The sequence below is a fragment of the Lynx rufus genome, unplaced genomic scaffold (genome assembly GCF_022079265.1).
Source record: "Lynx rufus isolate CCGP_SWC_20201006 ecotype Redwood Valley unplaced genomic scaffold, mLynRuf1.p SCAF_28, whole genome shotgun sequence".
Lineage (NCBI taxonomy): Eukaryota > Metazoa > Chordata > Mammalia > Carnivora > Felidae > Lynx > Lynx rufus.
Window position 1 is genome coordinate 4,175,545 of NW_025814843.1, and position 22,715 is coordinate 4,198,259.

At 47.6% G+C, this 22,715-nt stretch overlaps 1 protein-coding gene across 1 annotated transcript in view; it reads left to right on the forward strand.

Moving 5' to 3' along the window:
* PMP22 (peripheral myelin protein 22) overlaps positions 1–10,952 on the forward strand; it is a 29,253-nt gene extending 18,301 nt beyond the window's left edge. The window contains exons 4-5 of the mRNA XM_047089905.1: positions 1,283–1,423; positions 9,685–10,952. Of these exons, the coding sequence (XP_046945861.1) occupies positions 1,283–1,423; positions 9,685–9,848 (305 nt within the window). The 3' untranslated portion in view covers positions 9,849–10,952. The remainder of the gene's footprint in view (positions 1–1,282; positions 1,424–9,684) is intronic.
* The last annotated feature ends 11,763 nt before the right edge of the window (positions 10,953–22,715 follow it).

Sequence of the window (22,715 nt, forward strand, 5' to 3'; positions counted from 1 at the left end):
ACACAGAGACTGAAAACACAAAAGAAGCCTATGTTCTGTCACGGTGAAAAGGATGCTAGACTGGAATCAAGGGCCTCTCAGGTTTGATCGTGCCCAGTTGGGCCCATCCAAACATCTCCGGAAATCTCTTTCCGTACGAAGGAGCTGGATTAGTTGATCCGGATCCGACACTTCTTCCAGCTGTGTCTGGAAAAATCTTATGCTGAAACTCTGGTGACAGTTAACCCAGCCAACACCCTTAAGATTCTGCCATGATCTCTTGGTAACTCAAACCAAGTTCATCTTATTCAGTGACTGACTATAAATCATGCAGCTTTCGTAGCGTTGAGTACCGCGTTAAGCACCAGTGTGTGTTTTTCTAAGCCTTTACGAAGTAGCCAGTTACTGAGCGGAGAGGATAAGGCCCTGTGGCTTCTCCAGTTGCTTTGCCTTGTGTAGAGGAGCACCCACCCCGGTGATTTCTTTGGCACTTGGAAGAAGGGACGCGGGTGACAGGCGGGCAATGCCAAATGCGGGTCTTTGAGTAGGACACCGTAGGCTCCCTCCGTAGGCTGAACCCAGGCCATCTCCTCTCCCTTCCTTCCGGAAATGGCACTATTTTACCATAGATGGTGAACTACAGGATTCTTTTTTCCGCCTGAAGTTTAGTCGGAAGCTTGGAGATTTGATCCGAGGCTTGGGGGAGGGGGGGCGGGTCAGGCATTCAACAAAGATGCGGAACTGTCCTCCAGCGTCCCACCTGGTGACCTGTCGGAGCACGGGCTGCTCTGCGCTGAGGTTCATGAGTAGGATCGAGATCGGCCAAGATCCAGCACGGCTGAGCAAATGGGTTTTCGCTGCAGGGTCTTCTCCATCAGCATTTTCTTCCAGTTTCCTGCAGAATTGGCTTTGACTCTGACCAGCACTGTTTGCTCTTCCCAGCCATCCCCACGATCTCCACCTCTCCTTGCGGTGGTGGTGGTGGGGGGGGGGGTTGCTGATATTTTGGACGGTGGTCTTGAACTGTGCTTGGAAGACGGGTTCCAATTGGCAAGCCCCTGAGGGCAAGAAGAGAGCTGACGGTGGGCGGGGCTCAGAGGCAGTGGGCGGGGCTCAGACCCTTGGCGAAAAGACTGGGAAGGCGTTCAGTAGATTTTAACTGGAGTTTAGCTCCTCGTTCCCGGGACGCTCGTATTTTCTTGCAGCCCTTTCTTAAAACGGCCACAAGCCAGCAGGTGTCCCACAAGTGGATCGTCTGAGTTCAGGCTGACTTCTCCTAACCCCAGTGCCTCTCCCCTTCCAGAATGGCTGCAGTCTGTCCAGGCCACCATGATCCTGTCGATCATCTTCAGCGTTCTGTCCCTGTTCCTTTTCTTCTGCCAGCTCTTCACTCTCACCAAAGGGGGCCGGTTTTACATCACCGGAGTCTTCCAGATCCTTGCCGGTGAGTTGGGGATGACAGACTCCACGGGGGAAGCTGTTCCTGGGTCTCCAAGGCTGGGGAGTGACTGATGTTTGTGAGTCTGCACATTGGGTGGTTTTTATAAAGCACAGGGGTGCGTATGCGTGTGTGTGTGTGTGTGTGTGTGTGTGTGTGTACCTACGCATGCACCTTAGAATTTGAGAACTCTCTACCTCCCCATGGAACAGGGTAGATGGGAAATAGGACTTGGGGACTCGAGAACGAAGGTCCATAACCCAGCCAGACCTAATATCGGGGACGGAGCCACGGTCTGGACACATCATCGGAGGTGAATGTTAACAAGGATAGGAGTAGAGCAAAGGCCACGCTTGAGGGTTGTATCCCTGCACGTTGCGCGAAGCCCCAAGGAACCATCCTTCCTTCAGCAGGGAAAGTGGCCCCAGTGGGCGGCTGAGGTTGTTTTCAGATATGTGTCTCCCACCTCCAAGCAGTGGCGAAGCCACGGCACATTCTTGCTCTCCTTTACCCCAGCTCCGGGGCTCCACTGGGCTTTGGCTTACTGTTGTCCTTCTTGGGTGTCTTCACTTTGGCACCCCCCCACACGGCATCATTTCCTAACATGGGGCCGTGACAACATGCGAGAGGTCTCGTTCCTCTCCTCCTTTTTTTAAAAAAATTTTCTAATGTTTATCTATTTTTGAGAGGGAGACAGAGCGCGAGTGGGGGAGGAGCAGAGAGAGAGGGAGACACAGAATCGGAAGCAGGATCCAGGCTCCGAGCTGTCAGCACAGAGCCCGACGCGGGGCTCGAACTCACGAACCGTGAGATCACGACCCGAGCTGACGTCGGACGCTTACCGACTGAGCCACCCTATTCCTCTCCTCCTTAAACCACCTTCCAGTTCCCCCACCGGATAGGTTATCCGTATGTACGATGTGCAGAGTCCGAGAAGCTTCTCTTATAGAGGGTGACAGCTTCCAACTTTGTCTCTAGATTCTGGCCAGTGTCCTCCTTCACTGACTCTTCTCTTCCTGTCTATTGACTGCCAGTTGACTGAGTCAGAAGGCACTAGAGAGAAATTAAGAGATGCGGTGGTGGATCCTAAAATCCGTGTTAACAAGTCACACGCTCCCGGTGCACCAGAGAGCATCTATGTACTGTGAGATGTTCTAGATGCCGGCTGGCTGAGTGAGTAGGCGGAGGGCTAGGCTGTCCTCTCTTCTTTTAGTTGGTTGTCAGAATGTCCGTGGTGCTGAATCACCACCCTGGGCTCAGCGGCAGTCGTTGGAGGGTTGATAACAGCCCACACGTCTTTGATGAGTGCAGATGTAACGGCTTACCCACGGCCGTACGGTAAGACACGGGCTGAGGTTAGATGTTGATGATCTTTTCTAGAAGCCAGAGAGTACCCCCCCCCCACCTTCCCTGGAAAAAGGAGGGAAATTGGACAGCTACTTCTCATGAAATACTAAAATATGGCATTCCGGTACGTGCAGTTTTAGGATGTGAAAACCAGATAGGGCTTTGCTGCTTGCATAGGTTTAGTTAGACCAAGCAAGCCAAGCTCCTAGAGTGGTGCTGGTTTTATTAAGTTAACTAATTATGCGGTACGGTATCATTCCTAGGTGTGTTAGAAGAAGAGTTATCAATTAGTCATTCCCGTTTCTGAAAGTAATACACAAAACTGGAACATGGTCTGGGGATTTCTTTTTTTGGCTTACCATTTACAGTTCGATATCAAGTCGACTGATGATCATAGCTGTTGCATCAGTGGATCTGTCCTCAAGAGAGAATAATACAGACTTAGGAACCAGAACTTTCATGAAATATATATATATATATACACGCACGTACACACACACACACACATATATATATATGCACACACACATATATGTATACGTATACACACACATATACACACACATATATATGCATATATATATGTGTGTGTATATGCATATATATATGTGTGTGTGTGTGTGTGTATATACATATATGTGTGTGTGCATATATGTATGCATATATATGTGTGTGTGTGTATATGTGTGTGTATATATATATGAGACCTATACAAGGGTGTTATTTTACTGATAAACTGAGATCAGGGGAGGATAATGAATAGCCAAGGTCACCCAGCTCAAGCAGGAACAACCAGAAGCCCACACTTCCTCCGACACCACGCGGACTCGATATAGTTAGCAACCTCCTTATGGTTAGAGACAACGGAATCCGCCCGAATTGCTACAGAACGGAAAATGCAGGGCGGACACTCCACTTTTTCCAAAATATAGTTCCTCATGCACCCTCACTTCTCTGTTTTGAATCGCCTCTGAACTCGATACAAGCCTTTTAGAATGCTGCTATTTAAAAAAAAAAAAACAAACGCTTGGGGCGCCTGGGTGGCTTAATCAGTTAAGCATCCAACTTCGGCTCAGGTCATGATCTCATGGTTTGTGAGTTCGAGCCCCGCGTCGGGCTCTGTGCTGACAGCTCAGGGCCTGGAGCCTGCTTCGGATTCTGTGTCTCCCTCTCCCTCTCCCCCTCCCCCGCTGGCACTCTCTCTCTGTCTCTCAAAAATAAATAAATGTAAAAAAGAAATTTAAAAAAAACCCTCTATGTCTAAAAGCACATGATTTGTTCTTCATTTCTCCCCTTCCAATGTAGCTTCTTATCTATCATGGGATCCAACGTTCAGTTATCAGTTCATCAGCCTAGCGGCCCTGGTTTGAATAGAAAGTGGTGTTGGATGAGAAAAGTCAAGCCACAGTAGCGGTTGTAATCTACCAGCCCTAAGGAATGTTCTGTTCTGAACTGTTCACCCCAGTGAGCGGGAGCTGAAAGCAGGTGGTCTGGGAGGCACAGGTTCCCCGCCCCACTCCCCCCCCCCCCCCCCGAACGTTGCGTTCGAACTTGATCTACAGGGTCCTCCCACTCAGGTTGAAAACTTAAAGGAGAAGAGGCTTCACTTGAAGATTTCCGTGCTTCTGCAAAGCACTGAGGCGTTTTAAGCAGAAGCGTTTTAAGTTTTAAGCGGAAGCCCTTGGAATATTTTCTGAGTCTCCCGATACTTTCTGCGCTTCCCTTGGAAGGATCCAGCTGTGCTCTTCGTAGATCACACGCACGAGGGTGCGGGAAAGGCGGACGAAAGGTGTGGGGGGCTCTCGGGGCTGACTGTGGATGTAGGGAGCCGTCCCTGCCTTTCTCCAGATTACACGTCTGTGTGTGCTTATTGGTCTGCCTGGTCTGCAGCCTGATTTCCTTCTGCGTGTTGTAATTAGCAGGTCTTAACATTTACGAGCTGTCTCCCCTTGATTACATACTTCCCAGGTTGGCTGCTTTTGGGGGATATAGCAACAGGTGTCTTCATCTAGTTCACTGCTTTTTTTTTTTTTATATTAAAAACATGTTTTTTGATGTTTATTTTTGAGAGAGAGAAAGACAGAGCACAAGCAGGGGAGGGGCAGAGGGAGAGGGAGACGCAGAATCCGAAGCAGGCTCCAGGCTCCGAGCTGTCAGCACAAGACCCGACGCGGGGCTCGAACTCGCAAACCGTGAGATCATGACCTGAGCCGAAGTTGGATGCTTAACTGATTAAGCCACCCAGGCGCCCCAGGGTTTTTTTTTTTTTAATAACAGGGCCACCTAGGCACCCCATCTTTTTAAATTTTTTTAACGTTTATTTATTTTTGAGAGACAGAGAAAGAGCACAATCGGGAGAGGGGCAGAGAGAGAGAGAGAGAGAGAGAGGGAGATGTAGAATCCGAAGCAGGCTCCAGGCTCCGAGCCGTCAGCCTGGAGCCCAATGCGGGGCTTGAACTCATGAACTGTGTGAGATCATGACCTGAGCTGAAATCAAGAGTCGGGCACATAACCGACTGAGCCGCCCAGGTGCCCAGAATAAAGAAGGTGCTTTTAGAAAATTCCAGTGCTCAGCCTTTGTCCCTGGAGAGCTCTTGGGAGGGGCTGCTCCCTGGGTGACTCTTGACCAGGCCATCGAGCTCTTTGTAATCCCTCGGTCTGGTCTTACTGGACTTTCTCTGCTGATGACTCTTCCCACTCAGGAGCCATAGATTGTTCCAAACCCCGTTCTAGGGAAGAGCCATTCTGAATCAGTGTCTGGACTTCGGAGTCCTTTTTGTTTCCAGAACCTGCAGCCGTCTGTTCTCAGACAGCGCTTACCCTGGCCCTAGCTCTGTCGGGCTGGGTTGCCCTCGATGGGAGAACGTCAAGAAATTCGCAGAAGTACAGACCCGAAAGACAGATCCACGTTTTGACTGATTTCGTTACTTGACGCCCCGCACCGAGCTCTGTGCATCGAAGGCTCCGTAGAAGGCCCTGAATAACCCGCTTGTTGGATTACTGGATAATTGTGTTCCCTTGCCGCGAACTCGGGTCACGTGTGTATAGCTTACTATGTATTGTGATTAAGAGGAACAGAAAACCCGGGCAAAGGAGACTCCCGAGGGAGGGTTTCCGTTTGTTCTGTTTGTTTCGTCAAACAGACTGATAGAGATCTAGGGCTTTAGAACGAAAGGATTTTGGGGAAGCGGAAAATCACGATGCCCTCCCTGTTCCGAGGGGCTCAAAGGCAGCTGTGGTCAGACACCACATTTAGAAACCCCCCCTTAGGAATGAACCAAACCAGGGGCGCCTGGGTGACTCAGTCGGTGAAGCGGCCAACTCTTGATTTCCGCTCGGGTCATGATCTCGCGGTCCGTGGGATCGAGCCCCACGTTGGGCTCTGTGCAGACAGCTCAGAACCTGCTTGGGATTCTTTCTCTCTCCCTGTCCCTCCCCTGCTTGTGCTCTCTCTCTCTCTCTCTCTCCCCCCACCCCCAAAATAAATAAATTAAAAAAAAAAGAGGGATGAACTGTTTCAGGTGCTCCTCCAGCCGTGCCCAGGTCAGAAGCCAGTAATGCTGTGGGGGTGATTTTCTAAGCAGCATTTGGGGGCCGAAAGCGGAAACCGGCCCGGCAATGCAGAGAAGGCTCTGTGTGGGTCCGACAGAGAGCCCGACGCTTTCAGAGGAATGGACCTTCTAGCCTCTTCCCGCGACGTTTTGTCACCCTCAGGAGGGGGCGGGGGAGGACGTGACTCACAGGTGTTCACTCATCCAACCATCGCCACAAGGCAACTCCCCCCCCCCCCCCCCGCACTGCTTTCTAGCAACTTCTCTCAGGCTTCCGCTCCAGGCCCTCCAATGAACAGCTTCCGCAGAGGTCACTGATGTCCACATGCTCTCTCTCTCTTTTAAGTTAGTTTATTTATTTTGAGAGAGAGAGAGAGAGAGAGTGAGAGAGCACACGAGCAGGGGAGGGGCAGAGAGAGAGAGAGAATCCCGAGCAGGCTCCACGCTGTCCGCACAGAGCCCTCCGCGGGGCTCGAACCCACAAAGCCACAAGATCGTGACCTGAGCCGAAACCCAGAGGCGGACGCTTACTGACTGAGCCACCCAGGCGCCCCGTGATGGGGATAAACTCTTGAGTGGCCAGCTCTTCTGTGTTGTCTGGAGAGGGTCAGAGTCCCCCACTCACAGCTGCCTGCCTCCCAGACTCGGGCCCCTCCCAGGGCATCCCTGTCACTGCCGGGGCGCAGCCGCTCGTCCTTGGAGAAGGCAGGACACTGCCGGTGTGACCGCAACCTCCCTCACCTTCCCCACGAGGTGGGGGGGTGGGGAGGACCTTCATCACCACGCCCCCACCTATAGGTCATTGAGAAAGCGAGTTTATGGGGACCGCCCATTTATGGGAACACCTGTGTGACATTGGGAGGTCTGTCATAAGGCATTAACTCCCCGTGTTCCAGGGCACCGCTATGGCACTACACGCAGACCGCCTTGTCGTCGCGTATACCCCAAAGCATCAGTCTCCCGACGACCGTAATTACGAAGCGCGTATCCGCTCTTTGGCTTTGCGAGCGGTCTCGGCCGGTGGCTCGTGGCAGCGAAGCTCAAGGTCATTTAACCCCCGAGATACTCCTCGGTGGATACCCTACAGACGAGGCCATCTAGCGAGTCACCGCACTTGCGTGTCCCGCCTCCCCCTGACCCCCGTGGTCGCCGACGGAACGTGTGCTCTCTGCCGGTGAAATCTGGGCACAGCTGGTCTGCACAGCCACCGCGGCTTTGTTCCTGCCCGTGCTGGGTAGACGCGGGCCCCATTCGGAAGCCTCGCCAGCTTGACGAGCATGGGCGTGGCCTTTGGCACTCTGTTCCCTGGGTCACACTTGTCTTTCTATAGCCCTGCCCCCAGGAGGTAGCTGGGTATCGACAACTTCAGTATTCTTGAAGTTCAAGTATTTCTCGAAGACAAGAATTTGCACCTTGCGGAGGTCAGCCACGGAGCAGTTGGGGAAGATAATCGGGGATCGCGGACGCCAGGGCAAATAAAGCGCGTTCCCAGCAGAGCCCTCGAATGGCAGTTTGCCGGCCCTTGGTTTTCCCTCTACCCCGGGCATCCGCGCTGTCCCCCTAACTTTCTGTAGGTAGCGGGTCCTGGATCCGATCCCGCGGGAGCTGCGGGACTATTGTGTGGCCTTCTCAACAGGGGCCACTCAAGTGGGAGCTTTCTCCTCTGACTGGGAGAAGGACGGTCTTATCAGGGTGGCGAATGTAGTATATCCCCACTTACGTGCTTTGTTCAAACAAAGTTTACAGTGTCCAGCGAAATAGCAGGGAGGTTAGATGTAGGTGGTCTGGGACACTGGGAGCTTTGGAACCACAGGAATCCCACATAGCACGCTGGGTTTATAATAGAGTCACTCAGAGCCTCTCAAAGACCCTGTTTTCAGGAGGGAACAGAGGGAACAGAGCGGGCTTTGTGGGGCGCCAGGCTGGGGTGCTGACATCGCGGGACCCCTCCCTGCAGGGGGATGCTGACTGTCACTGTGGGCGCGGACCATCGCTCTTGAACTTGCCTGCTTCAAGAGTCCCACACCAAAGGGCTGCAGAGGTGGGCAGGGGAAGGGCCACCTGATTTATCTCTGGACTCGATAATCTTGCACTCTTGGGGCTTCAGACCCGACCTTGAGGGCACCAGGAACTGTTAGAAGGGACCGAGTGCGATGGAGCTTGATAGATTCCTCTCTCGGCTTCCCACTCATATCCTATCCCCCCTCTTCTTTTTCCTCTCTCTGCATCCTCTGTCTGCCTAACGGTGCCCTTTGGCATTGCTTGCTTGGTCTCCTGAGTAGGAGTCCTGCCAAGGGGCTCTGGGGTCTGCCTGGACCCCAGTGCTCTTGCCCTGGCACAATTCAGATCGTGGCCAAGTGCCCCTTCGCTTTACGGGTTCAGATGACATCACCACCCATTTGAACAGCGCTTTACGGGTTTCCGGGCGCTCCCGCGCCCAACCCTCCCTGGAGAGCGCTAGGTGGGTTTATCTTGTGAGTCGAATTCTTGCTGGCCACATCCTTCTGTCGACGAGGCGTTGGCGACAGTCCGAGGAAGAGAAATAGGGCAGAAAAGATGACAAGCGACCTTGGAGATGCTGGTCTGGGTCCCCTCCATCAGAAGCAGAGAGCAGATTCTTTCCCCTGTTTCTGTATCTTCGAGACCCTTCCTCTGCTGCCAGATCCAGAGTCAGACGTGCTTTTCTCCTTCTCCTTCTCCTTCTTCTTTTAATTTTTTAAATCTTTATTTTTGAGAGAGACAGAGTGTGCGTTTTGGGAGGGGCGGGGAGAGAGGGAGGCACAGAATCCGAAGGAGGCTCCAGGCTCTGAGCTGTCAGCACAGAGCCCGACACAGTGCTTGAACCCACGAACTGTGAGATCATGACCTGAGCCGGAGTCAGACGTCCAACCGACTGAGCCGCCCAAGTGCCCCTCTTCTTCTTCTTCTTTTTTTTTTTTTTGAAGTTTATTTACTTACTTACTTATTTATTTTGAGAAAGATACAGAGAGCGAGAGGGGGGAGGGGCAGAGAAAGAAGGAGACGGAATCCCAAGCAGGCTCCACGCCGTCAACGCAGAGCCTGACTCGGGGCTTGAACCCCTGAACCGCGCGAGATTGTGACCTGAGCCGAAATCAAGAGTCGATCGATTGCTTAACTGGCTGAGCCCCCCAGGCGCCCCTCAGACATGCTCTTTGAGCACAGCGTTATCTGCGGAAGATTGGGTGACGTTCTTCCTGGTGTGTGTGTGTGTGTGTGTGTGTGTGTGTGTATCAAGAGAGAGGAATGGTGTGGGCAGGTGTCCGGAGTCCTGTGGAATCTGCAGCGGGGTGGTGGACAGGGGTGCCCTTCCCCGCCTCCCTCCCCCTACCTGTCCCTGTCTTTCCCCAGGTCTGTGTGTGATGAGTGCAGCGTCCATCTACACGGTGAGGCACCCAGAGTGGCATCTCAACTCTGACTACTCCTACGGCTTCGCCTACATCCTGGCCTGGGTGGCCTTCCCTCTGGCCCTTCTCAGCGGCGTCATCTACGTGATCTTGCGGAAACGCGAATGAGGTGCCCAGACGGTTTGGTCTGAGGCACTGAGCGTACATCGGGGGAAGGGAGGAAGGAAACCAGAAAAAAAAAAAAAAAAAAAAGAAAGAAAGAAAAAAACCCAACCCAAAGCAACCAACCAAACAAAAGAGCTAGCCAAAAAAACCCAAACTCAAACCAAATCAAACAGAAAGCAGTTGAGGGGGGGGTTCGTGTTGACTGAAGATGTATATAATATCTATGGTTTATAAAACCTATTTATAACACTTTTTACATATATGTACATAGTATCGTTCGCTTTTTATGTTGACCATCAGCCTTGTGTTGAATCTTAAAGAAGTAGCTAAGGAACTTTTACCTCCTAACCGTATAACCGAGCTCTGTTCTTTTGTTCTGTTTTGTTGTTCTTTTTGTTTGGCCCGGACATAAAATACTTCCCATCTTGCCCCTTCCCTTTTATCGGAAAGTAGATACCTCCCTTCGCTCCACCTCATTCAGAAAACCAAAGCGTGGGTGGGAGCCCCGACTGGCCAGAAGCCCTTTTACTCAGTGGGCGACCCGGTGCGTCGCACAGAGACAGGTCCCGCCCGCACCTCCATGCGAAGCCATGGACAGAACCCCCAAACTGGAGCCCTCGGCTTTGGAACACTTGCCCTTGGCCGTGAGTGTCTCAGCCGCACGTCTAGATGAGAAATCGGTGACAGCAAACCTATGAAATGGTGCTATGGATTTACCATTCCTTATTATCACTAATCGTCTAAACTACTCACTGGAAATTCAATTAACGGTTTTACGACATAAAGTAGAATGGACACCTGAGTAATTCTGTGTCATATAAATGGTTTATAACTGCTTTTGTACCTAGCGAGGCTGCAGTTATGACAATAATAAATAAATAATAAACACAGCGTTTACTGCTCCCACATTTTTCTTACGGTCGGAGCATCGGGACCAGCCTCTAGACCCCTCGGGACCGTGCATTCCCAGGACTCCTCTGGGTCTAGACTGTTCTCCGCCTCCAAGGACTGTCTGGCAATGACTTGTGTTGGCCACCGACTGTACCTGTATATAAGGTGCCCTTCTGATGCTAAGACTCCAGACCTGTTTTTTTTTCTTTTTTTCTTTTCTTTTCCTTTTTTTTTTTTTGGCTTTGCTTTTTCTGATTTTATACCAAGTGTGGACTAAGATGCATTCAAATAAACATCAGAGTAACTCAACGATCTCTCTTGGGATTTTGTGGGGACCTTGGCGCGCGGGGGGGGGGTGCACTTTAGAGCCGTAGCAGAGAGCAAGGTTGAGCTCGTGGTCTGGGCTCCCTAACAGGCCACAGGGAGCACAGTGTGCCTTCCGTAAGCCCGTGCAGATGTCTCCTGACTGAGGAAGAACAGGAATTGCAGCCGAAACAGAAACGACATGGACCGGAAGGGGCTTGCGTGTTCATTTAGCTCAGCTCCCTCTCTCTGTCTCGCGCTGTCCTCTGGTGACCCGCACGGGGACCAGGGGACGTGTCACGTCTGCGTCAACCTAATGTTCGGGGAATGTTGGCGTGAGCGGCACAGACCGTAACCTGTACAAGGAGGGGAGATGTGTTAATAGTGGAAAGGCGACAAGTTGGTGACTTGAGACTGGGCTTTCAGGTGAGATGTTAGCACCAACAGAGCTCTCGCTCTGTGTGTGGTCCTGAGGGAGGGAAAGGGCCGACCGTGCCGTCTAGCTCCAGGTTTCTGGGCTGCGTCTCGCTCATAGCCACGTTTACCCGTTGACGTGTTATTGCGCGTTCGCGATACATCAAGCTCCCGGCACGTTCGATGTTTTCCCAGTTCTCATTGAGCATCTGTGTGAAACTGGGCACCAGGGATCAAGAAAGGATCGCATAGAGGCTGGACAGGTTATTATGACTCTAGGATCCCACATCCTCACCTGAAAGATGATGCCAAGGCCAAGTTTATGGGATGGTAGACAGGAAAAAGATGAAATGTGTAACGTGCTTAGCACAATGATCGGTAATTCGAAAGCACATCAGTGATTATCACAGATGTGACGATTGGGGTGTACCGAGAGGAGATCTCGATTCTTCTGAGGGATTGTCAATCTCAGGCCCAACGCGAGAATCTCCCACGCGGGGGGCCGCCCCAGAGATTTGGATTCCTTCTGTCTGTGTTGGCCCCCACCTGCCTTGATGGATCTGAAATTCAGACTTCATTGTGCTGATGAATCACCTGGGAAGCTTATCAAATGCAGATCCTCGTTCCGGAGGTCTGGGGTGAGGACTTCCGTTCTGCATTTCCAGTTCCTGCCTAAGTGATGCTGACGCCCCGGGACCAGGTCCCCCGGACCATGCTTTAAGTAGCGAGGGCCACAATGAAGCCACCTTTAGGCACGTCATACTCTTTTGTCTCTGAACCCCGGTCATAGGAGGGCTTCCCCCTTCCCAGGTTTTCAGTAGTGACCAGCTAACTCTGCTTGTGACTTGGGTAGAACGGGTCAGGTGGTACAGACGGCCATTCCTATGCCCGGGAGACGTAGGTGGTTGGGAACACTGGGAACCTCACCAACTTGTACTTGGAAAAGTCGGCTTTCGTGTCACAAACTTGTTTTTATAATATTTACCTAAAAGTTGAACATGCCTATATGTGAGATCAAAGAAGAAAACCAAAAGTGGTCCAAATCTTCCCGCCTAGGTAACGTTTTTGGCATTAAAAAAAAAAAAAAAAAAAGTAATATATATCAAGGAGCATAACATCCTAAAGGCATCTGGAGGGAAAAGTGACACGTGAAAGCCTCTTTTTCACCTCCCCATAGTCTCTTGTCAAAGCTAACGTAAGACATAGCTTATGATGTCTTCCGGGAGAAAAAGGCAATGCCAACATAGACACATCCATCCATTTATTTAAAAAGTGCACATCAAGGGACGCCTGGGTGGCTCAGTCGGTTGAGCATCCGACTTCAGCTCAGGGCATGATCTCGCGGTCTGTGAGTTCGAGCCCCAGGTCGGGCTCTGTGCTGACAGCTCGGGGCCCGGAGCCTGCTTCGGATTCTGTGTCTCCCCCTCCCTCTGCCCCTCCCCCGCTCACGCTCTGTCTCTCTTTCTCAAAAATAAATAAACAGGAAAAAAAACTTAAGAAATCAATAAAACGTGTACCTGAAAGGGATCAGACTACCCGCACTGTTTTGCACCAAGCTGTTCTTTTCATTTAATGATCCAAATTGGAGATCTTTCTACCTCAGCACAGACCTCATTCTTTTCAACGAGCTCCGGATTTCTCGCAAGCTTCTGCGTCGTGTTCGGCAAGCCTCCCTAAGCCCTGGCTCAGCGCTTTTTGCCTGGGTGGAGATGCATCCACAAAACGGGTAGCTGCCACTCTCTTTCCAAGGAGCAGACCTCAGCTGCCCCGGAGAGTGAAGTTCAAGCCTCGGGGTGCGCCCAAGAACGGTGGCAGTGGTCGGAGAGGGCAGCTGGGAGGACGCTGAAGGCCCAGGCTGCATTACAGGCCACTGGTTTGCAGGACAGAACATGTGGATACTACCGGTAGGAGGAAGCCTCCTGGGGTCAGAGCAAATAATCAGACCCTGACTTCAGAAACTGGTCCTTCAAAGGAGTTAAAGTTTGGATGAACTCGTAGACCAGTTGATGACCCAAGGCGTTGCTGAAAACAGCAGAGAAACCGGCAGTAAATGAATGGCATTTAACAACGGGATGTGGTCTGGGAAAGAGAGAAAGAGAGCTCTATGAATCCCCTGTCACGGTGAACATTCCAAAGCGTCCCTGACCACCCCCCCCAACCCCCCCCCCCCAAGGAACATCAGAGGCTGAACACTGTGCAGAGGAAAGAGACCTCATTAAAATAATCCAGTCGGTTACTAAATACAAGCATACCTCGTTTCATCGCACTTCGTAGATCTTGCGTCGTTTACAAATTGCAGGTTTGTGGCGCCTGCGTTGAGCGAGTCTCCCCATGCCGCTTTCCCATCAGCATTTGGTCACTCTGTGCCTCTGTGTCACCTTTTGGGAGTTTTTGCGATATGTCAGTCTTCTTCAGTATTACATTTGTTACGGTGATCTGTGACCAGGGATTGTGCCTTGCTAAAATCTCAGACGATAGCCTTTTTTTTTTTTTGGCAGTAAATTAGTTTGTTTTTTTTTTTAATGTTTTACTTATTTTTGCGACAGAGAGAGACCGTGCATGAGCAGGGGAGGGGCAGAGAGAGAGGGAGACACAGAATCCGAAGCAGGCTCCAGACTCCAGCTGTCAGCACAGAGCCCGAGGCAGGGCTCGAACTCTCAAGCTTCAAGATCATGACCTGAGCCGAAGTCAGATGCTGAACTGACTGAGCCACCCAGGCGCCCCCCGACGCTCTTAAAAAAAATTTTTTTTTGTATTTATTTATTTTTGAGAGAGAGAGGGAGATAGAGCGTGAGCGGGTGAGGGGCAGCGAGAGAGGGAGACACAGAATCCGAAGCAGGCTCCAGGCTCCCAGCTGTCAGCACAGAACCTGACGCGGGGTTCAAACTCAGGAGCTGTGAGATCATGACCTGAGCCGAAGCTGGACGCTTCACCGACTGAGCCACCTGGGCACCCTGACATTCTTTTATGATAAAAACAGCCAGCAAACTAGGAATAAAACAGAATATCCACAACCTAATGAAGTCCATCTATAAAAAAAAAACCCTCACCTAACATCATATGTATTGGTAAAATAGTGAGTGCTTTCCCTCTAAAATCGGGAAGAAGACAAGTGTGTCTGTCTCTATTTAACATTAACTTGGAGGTTCCAGCTAGGACAATTAGGCAAATTAGATGAAACAAACAGAAGTCATCAAGATTAAAATGGAAGACTGAAACTATCTGTATTCACAGGTAAATGATCTTGTATACAGAAAATCCTAAGTAATCCAATTAAAAAAAAAAAAAACGTTTAGAACTAATAAATGGATTCAGCAAAGAGGCAGGGCACAATATGAACATACAAAAATCAGTTGTATTTCTATATTTGCAATGAACAATTAAAAAATGAAACTGAGAAAGTAATCCCACTTAGAATAGCATCCAAAAAGGAAAAAAAAAAAAAAAAAACTTAGGAATAAATGTAACAAAAAAGTGAAAAACTTACCGTGTGAAAATTATAGAACATTGATGAAGACATTAGAGAAAATCTAAGTAATTGGGAAGATAGTCTATGTTCATGGATTGGAAACTTTACCATTGTTAAGAAGGAAAATGCTCCTAAATTGTTCTACAGATTCAAGGCAATTTCCATCGGAATCCCAGCTGCCTTCTTTATTAGAAATTCACAAGCTGTTTCTAAAACTCATATGGGATGGTAAGAGACCCAAAATAGCCAACACGATCTGGCAAAGGAACGAAGTAGAGGACCCTTATTTCTGGATTTCAAACCTTACTACACAAAGCAATGGTAATCAAGACGGTGTGGTATTGGCCCAACAGACATATAGATGAGTGAAGTAGGGTTGAAAGTATAGAAGTAAACCCATATGTCTATAAACCCACATATATTTGATTGAATTCTATGATCATAAAATACCATCAACTGGGTCTTCACAAAGGTGCGAAGACCATCTAATGGGGAAAAATAGTCCTTTCAACAGATAGGGCTGGAATAGCTAAACATCCACATGCAACAACAAAAAATAAATTGGACTTTTATTTAACAGTATATGCAAAAATTAACTCAACATGGATCAAGGACCCAAATTTAACAGCTAAAAGTATAAAACTCTTGAAAGCTTAGGCGTCATCTTTGTGACCTTGGGTTTGGCAAAGCGTCTTAGCTATAACACCAAAAGCATCAGCAACAAAAGAAAAAAAAATCAATACATTGGACATCATCAAAATTAAAAGCTATTGTATTTCAAAGAACACCATCCAGAGAGTGAAAAGACAAACCACTGAATAGAAGAAAGTACTTGCCAATCATATATGTGATGCTGAACCTACATCTAGAATATATTTGTAAAGAATCCTTAGGGGCACCTGAGTGGCTCAGTTGGTTAAGCGTCCGACTCCGGCTCAGGTCATGATCTCACGGTTCATGGGATCGAGCCCCGCATCGGGCTCTGTGCTGACAGCTCAGGGCCTGGAGCCTGCTTCGGATTCCGTGTCTCCCTCTCTCTGCTCCCCCCCCCCCCACTCACGCTCTGTCTCTCTCTGTCTCTCCTTCACAAATAAATAAACATTAAAATACAATTTAAAAAAAGAACGCTTATATTCAATAATAAAAAAGATGAATGACCCAATTAAAGCAGGGGTGAAGGACTTCAGTAGACATTGGTCCAAGGAATAAATATATATGGCTCCCCCCTCCCCGCCAAAATGCTCAGCATTGGAAGTCATCAAGGAAATGAAAATGAAAACCAGAAGGAGATGTTAGTTCATACCCCACTAGGTTAGCTAGAATCAGAAAGTCGGACAATTGATTACACATGTTGGTGAGGACGTAGACAATTTGTAGCCCCCATACACTGATGGTGGGAATGTAAACAGCACCACTCGTTTGGAAAACATTGTCAGTTCCTCAAAGGATTAAGCATAGAGCTACCGTATGACCTAGCAATTCCTGTCCTGGGAATATACCTGAGAGACACAAACACACAAAACACAGAAGCTGGTACAGGGATGTTTATGGCCGTGTTATTCGTACCAGCCCAAAGGTGGAAACAACCCAAATGTCCATCGACTGAAGAATGCATAAATAAAACGTCATAGATCCCAATGCCGGGATATGCGGTCAACGTGGGTGAAACTTGGAAACCTTATGCTAAATGAAAGAAGTCAGTTGCAAAAGGCTGCATATCGTATAAGTCAGTTTCCTTGGAAGTCCAGAGTGGGGAACTCTACAGCGACAGAAATTAGATCAGTGACGACTTAAGGCTGGGAAGCGGGGCTGGGAACGCAGTGTTGTGATAGCTCACAGGTACCATGGTTCCTTTGGAGGTGATAAAAATGTTCTAAAATTGACTGTCGTAATGGTTACATATCTTCTCATGGAAATGAATATACTAAAAACCAGTGAATTGTATCCTTTAAATAGGTCAGTTGTGTACTAGGATAATTATATCTCAATCAAGCTGTTAATAAAAAGAAAGAAAAGAGACAGTTGTCTGTTCCCGCTGTTCCTTGTTCTCTCATTAAGTCTGTTCTTTCTGTTTGAAAAGTAATCCACCGGGGCGCCTGGGTGGCTCGGTCGGTGGGGCGTCCGACTTCAGCTCAGGTCACGATCTCGCGGTCCGTGAGTTCGAGCCCCGCGCCGGGCTCTGGGCTGACGGCTCGGAGCCTGGAGCCTGCTTCGGATTCTGTGTCTCCCTCTCTCTCTGCCCCTCCCCCGCTCATGCTCTGTCTCTCTCTGTCTCAAAAATAAATAAACGTTAAAAAAAAAAAAAGAAAAGTAATCTGCCTTTTATTTTCGTGGTTTGGGTTATTTTTTCTCCTAAAGGGACAAGATTCTTTTTTTGTTTTTAATTTTTTAAATTTTTATTTATCTTTGGGGGGGGGGAAGGGGCAGAGAGAGAGGGAGACACAGAATCCGAAGCAGGCTCCAGGCTCCGAGCTGTCAGCCCTGATCGTGACCTGAGCCGAAGTCAGACGCTCAACCGACTGAGCCACCCAGGCACCCCCCACCCCCATCCAAAAGGGACAAGATTCTTATTTCTTCTAAGCAATAAAAAGCAAGGCAGGATATTGAAGATGAACAGCTTACATATTTCTTCACTAACAGAATCTTGGGTTTTCGGGGGCGCCTGGGTAGCTCAGTCGGTTGAGCGTCTGTCTGACTTTGGCTCAGGTCATGATCTCACGGTTTGTGGGTTCGAGCCCCGGGTCGGGCTCTGTGCTGACAGCTCGGAGCCTGGAGTTCGTTTCCGATTCTGTGTCTCCCTCTCTCTCTCTGCCCCTCCCCTGCTCATGCTCTGTCTCTCTCTGTCCCAAAAATAAATAAACGTTGAAAAAAAAAATTAAAAAAAAAAATAAGTAAAACATTAAAAAAAAATTAAGAATCTTGGGTTTTCCCAGGGGACTGTTTTGATGACATTTATTTTCCATCCTAGAGCTTGTCTGAGAAATAGTTCAATCTCAGGAATTTATACAAATGGAGTTTTGATTAGAAACCGCCTTCTTAGCAGCCGCCTTCTGCCGGGCGTTCAGACTCGGGGAGTGTCCTGTTTACAAAATGGCAAATGGATGGAGGAAAGGAGCAGCTCAGGGCGTCAGGCATGCTTTCTTCCATTTTCTTTTCTCTCCAGGATTTTGTACCCTCGTGTCTTAGTAAACCCTAAACTCCAATTTTGTCTGTGAGTCTTCAAGGGCCTGAAAACGGCCTTAGTCTTTCTGCCCTTACCATCTGCTTCTAGACAGCTTTGCAAGCTCTTGGTTTGCTGGTTATTACTCTCAAAAAAAAATTTTTTTTTCATCTTTATTTATTTTTGAGAGAAAGGGAGACAGAGCACCAGCAGGGGAGGGGCAGAGACAGAAGGAGACACGGGATCGGAAGCAGGCTCCAAGCTCTGAGCCATCAGCACAGAGCCAGAGGCAGGGCTCGAACTCACAAACCAGTGAGATCGTGACCTGAGCCGAAGTTGGACGCTTAACCGACTGAGCCACCCAAGTGCCCCCCTTCGGTCTGCTGCTTTGGGGAAATTCGGAATTGGTGGTGGGCTCATCGCAGTGGGTTTCCTTTTCTCTGATCTACTGGCGCAAATCCTGGTGGTCTTAGTGTCAAAATGATGCTCTCAAACAGATTTGGAGAAGTTTGATCCGATTGTTTTCACGGTTCTCAGCCAGGAGAATTTATCTGCTACAAGCTGCTGTACAAGAAGCCCCTTTTAATTTGAAAACAAAAATTCTTTATTTACTTTGAAAGGGTTTATGTTAACTTCATAGATTTTATTCGGAAAAAAAAAAAAAACGTATCTTCCCTTGTGGGTTGGAGGGGTCAAGCCCGGCCTGCCCCAAAATGTGCCACTTTGTCACATTGATTATATTAAATGAAGTTATTTAAGAGACAGCCCATGCAGGAAGGGCGTTCGGACCCTCTGCTTCCCCCTGAAAGCAGGACATAAGTCTCCCACGTGGAAACATCCTCCCTATATTGCAAAGTAAAAAGAGGGGGCGCGTGGGGGGGCTCAGTTGGTTAAGCATCTGATTCTTGGTTTCAGCTCAGGTCGTGATCTCGCCACTTGTGAGATCGAGCCCTTCACTGGTCTCCGCACTCATGCAGAGCCTGCTTGGGAGTCTCTCTCTCCCTCTCTCTCTCTGCCCCTTCCCTGCTCGTTCTCTCTCTCTCAAAATAAATAAATACACTTTTTTTTTTTAAAAGATACCAGAGACAGGGACTTTAAAGCTGAGAAAGCTGTACAAACAAACCTTGTCACTTTTTTTACTAACCTACTAACTCAGCCCAAGTTTTGCTTTAGAATTCCTTAGTCATTAAAACTCCCAAACACCCATTCTCCTTACCCTGTAAAGTTCTCACAAATTTAATGTCTCCTTGTCCAGAAGGTGTAAAACCTGCCTGCCTCTGTCATTTCTTTGGGTCTCCATTTTGTTATTGGGCCTCTATGCCTGTGTACTAAAACTTTGGGTTTTTCTTCTGTCGTTAACCTGTCTCGTCTGAATTTTTGTTTCATTTTTTTTTTTCAGTTTATTTGTTTATTTTAGGAGAGACAGAGACGGCATGAGTAGGGGAGGGGCAGAGAGAGAGAGAGAGAGAGAGCGAGCATGAGTGGGGGAGGGGCAGAGAGAGAGGGAGACACAGAATCCAAAGCAGGCTTCAGGCTCCGAGCTGTCAGCCCAGAAGCCCGACGTGGGGCTCGAACCCACGGACTGTGAGATCATGACCGGAGCCAGAGTCAAGAGTTGGTCGCTTAACCGACCGAGCCACCCAGGCACCCCAACAAGTATGTATTTCTTGATTCTCGATAGGAATTTTGACCAATAATTAATTAATTAATTAGTTAGTTAATTAATTAATTTCTGAGAAGTTATATTAAATGAGACCAGGTTTTTCCAGTCTTTATCAAGAACCCTTTTTTTTTTTTTTTTTTCTATTTTCAATCAGCTCTGACGGGAAATCCTATCCACATTTTTCTTAGTATCGACTTATCCATTTTGCTAGCGAGCTAAAAGCTACCTTTTCATGGGGCCAGTATTCTTTTGACGAATTGTTGGGTTATTTTTAGTAGTTTATTCAGGCTTTTTTGGTGTTTATATTTATAAACTAGATTGATTTTGAAGTTTCTGGTGTGGTTTCTTAATACGTTTTAGTCTTAGGGTTCTATACAGGCTGTCACAGGAGTGGAGACAGCTCTGTTTGTTATGCTTCGTTACGGGACTTCTGTAAATACAAGTATTATTGGGTCAGCAATGGAAATTCTCTGGCTCTAGCAGAGTGATCCTACGAGCTTTGGAACAGCCCTGGTATGTTCCTCAGTTTTCTGTTTCACAATTTGTTTCCTATGGAAGTGTTTGGACTCTTAATTTACTTTGATGATTTATATATTTTTCTAGGACATCATCCACTTTCTTCAGGTTTTCTAACTTACTTTTTAAAGTTATACAGGCGTTTCTAATTATACTTTTAAACCCTCCGTATCAACTTTCTTGTTCTTAATTTTGCACATCTGTGCTTCCTTTTTCTTGATGAGCCATGGTGGTGGTTTCCCTCTCCTATTTTCTGGAAAAATATTATTTTTGTTAATTTTGCATATTTTTTCTTTTTCTTTTTTTTTTGGAACCTTTATTTATTTTCGAGAGAGAGACAGAGCATGAGCAGGGGAGGGGCAGAGAGAGATGGAGACACAGAATTGGAAGCAGGCTCCAGGCTCCGAGCTGTCAGCATAGAGCCCGATGCGGGGCTCGAACTCACGAACCGTGAGAACATGACCTGAGCCAAAGTCAGATGTTTGACTGACTGAGCCACCTAGGCGCCCCAAAGCGTTCTTATTTTCAATGCTGCCTGTAAAAATGTCTTGCTAATAAATAGAAAATAACAAACATACCAGTGGAAAAATGGTTGAATGTTAAAAGCAGGCAATTTGTGATTATAAAAAATCATAAAAGGTGCTAAACATGAATCAAAAAATAAAGATTAAAGCAAGATCCTTTTTTGTGGTCTGCCGAATTGGAAAACAAAAAAGTTAGTGTAGAATTATGAGTTGGTATAACCTCTATGGAGGGGCAATTTGTTAACATATATCAAAATTATTACATGTGAAAATATCCTTTGCCTTAGCAATTCTACATTTTGGGTTTTACTCTAAGAGAGTAATCAGAGCTGTGTGAAAAGATTTAGCTTCAAAGATATTAATGTCAGACTTGTTTATAATAGAAAACTTGGAAATAATAATAAACTGTTTTAATAAATTATGATACACCCATAAAAGGACTACCAGACAGCCATTAAAAATGAAATGTAGAAGAATATTTATAAAAACGGACATATAATCAGAATGCATTGTAAAAAGGAGAAAGCTGGTTATAAAACACCATTTTAATGTAATTCTGCTCATTTCAATTTTACACATTTTTATTGATTATCTACTATATATTTTTTAAATGCTTTATGTATTTTTGAGAGAGAGGGAGAGCACAAGGCAGGGAGGGGCAGAGAGAGAGGGAGACACAGAATCCGAAGCAGGCTCTAAGCTCTGATGTGTCAGAAGACAGCCTGCCGCGGGGCTCGAACCCATGAACCCGGAGATCATGACCTGAGCTGGTCAGATGCTTAACCGACTGGGCCACCCAGGCACCCCGATTATCTACTACATTATAAGAGATTTACGGGAATAAGGCTATATTCTTTGTGAGGGAGAACACTTCTCTGCCACAAAACTGGTTCATAACAAAAATCTCAAAGTGTTCATAGAGTCATGGATCTCCAGGTCAACGTGAAAATGAAGAAACTCCTTAACTTGCACTCAACAATGTTATTTACTTGTGGACACATCTCACCCTCTGTCCTTTTCATTGCCTTTTAAACATCGCTCCTGCTAACAAATTTCTCATGGAATTGACAGAAAGTTCTCAGTGAATGTTGTTGAATTGAATTGTGACCCTTTGCTTTCAACTGGTTAGATTACATGAGTATTATTAGCGTGTGTGTGCGTGTGTGTGTGTGTGTGTGAGTTGAGGATGGAAATGTGGTATGAACTCAGTCTGTGTAGAGAGAATGTCAGTTTGTTTTGTTGGCCACACAAATGGGAAGACTCGCTTTCTACGCTTCTGTGCACCTGACTGCTGGGAATTGTAAGACAATTCACGGTTGATCGACCTGACCTATTGGTTTGACATAATTGATAATGTCTTTTAGACGCGATCATTCACATTCTAATCTGTGGATTCCAAAATGTCACTCTACCTGTTTAGCATTTCAAGCGGACATTGTTTGGAGTTTATATCAGTCTTTCTTTTTTTTTTTTTTTTAAATTACAAATGGAGCCCAGAGGAAGGCAATATAAGATTTTAAAACGCTCAACCTTTATCACTACGTCATAGATTTAGAATACAAAATCTTCAGCGTGCTGATCGAGGTTGGGCAGGCATGTAGGTTTAAGAGTTGGAGAGGTAGGGTGACCACCTTGGGATGCCTACACATTTAGTCAAGGTCTAAATCCCTGAGAAAAAGTCAGTGAGCCCACATCTCAGATGGATGGCAGCCGAGCCATCAGGGTGTCGAGTGAAAACTCATGCCCTTTACTCTTTTTAACTACTTTGAGTTCCATAAAGTATTTCCCGGGATAGTTTTATAGCTCTGCCAAATTAAGGATAGCAACAACAAAAAGGCATTCTTCGGGAGCATTTTCCCCAAGACTTAGAGCGTCTTCCTATAGTCATTATGTTCATCCTCAATCAGATGAATGTTCTTTACTTTACTAA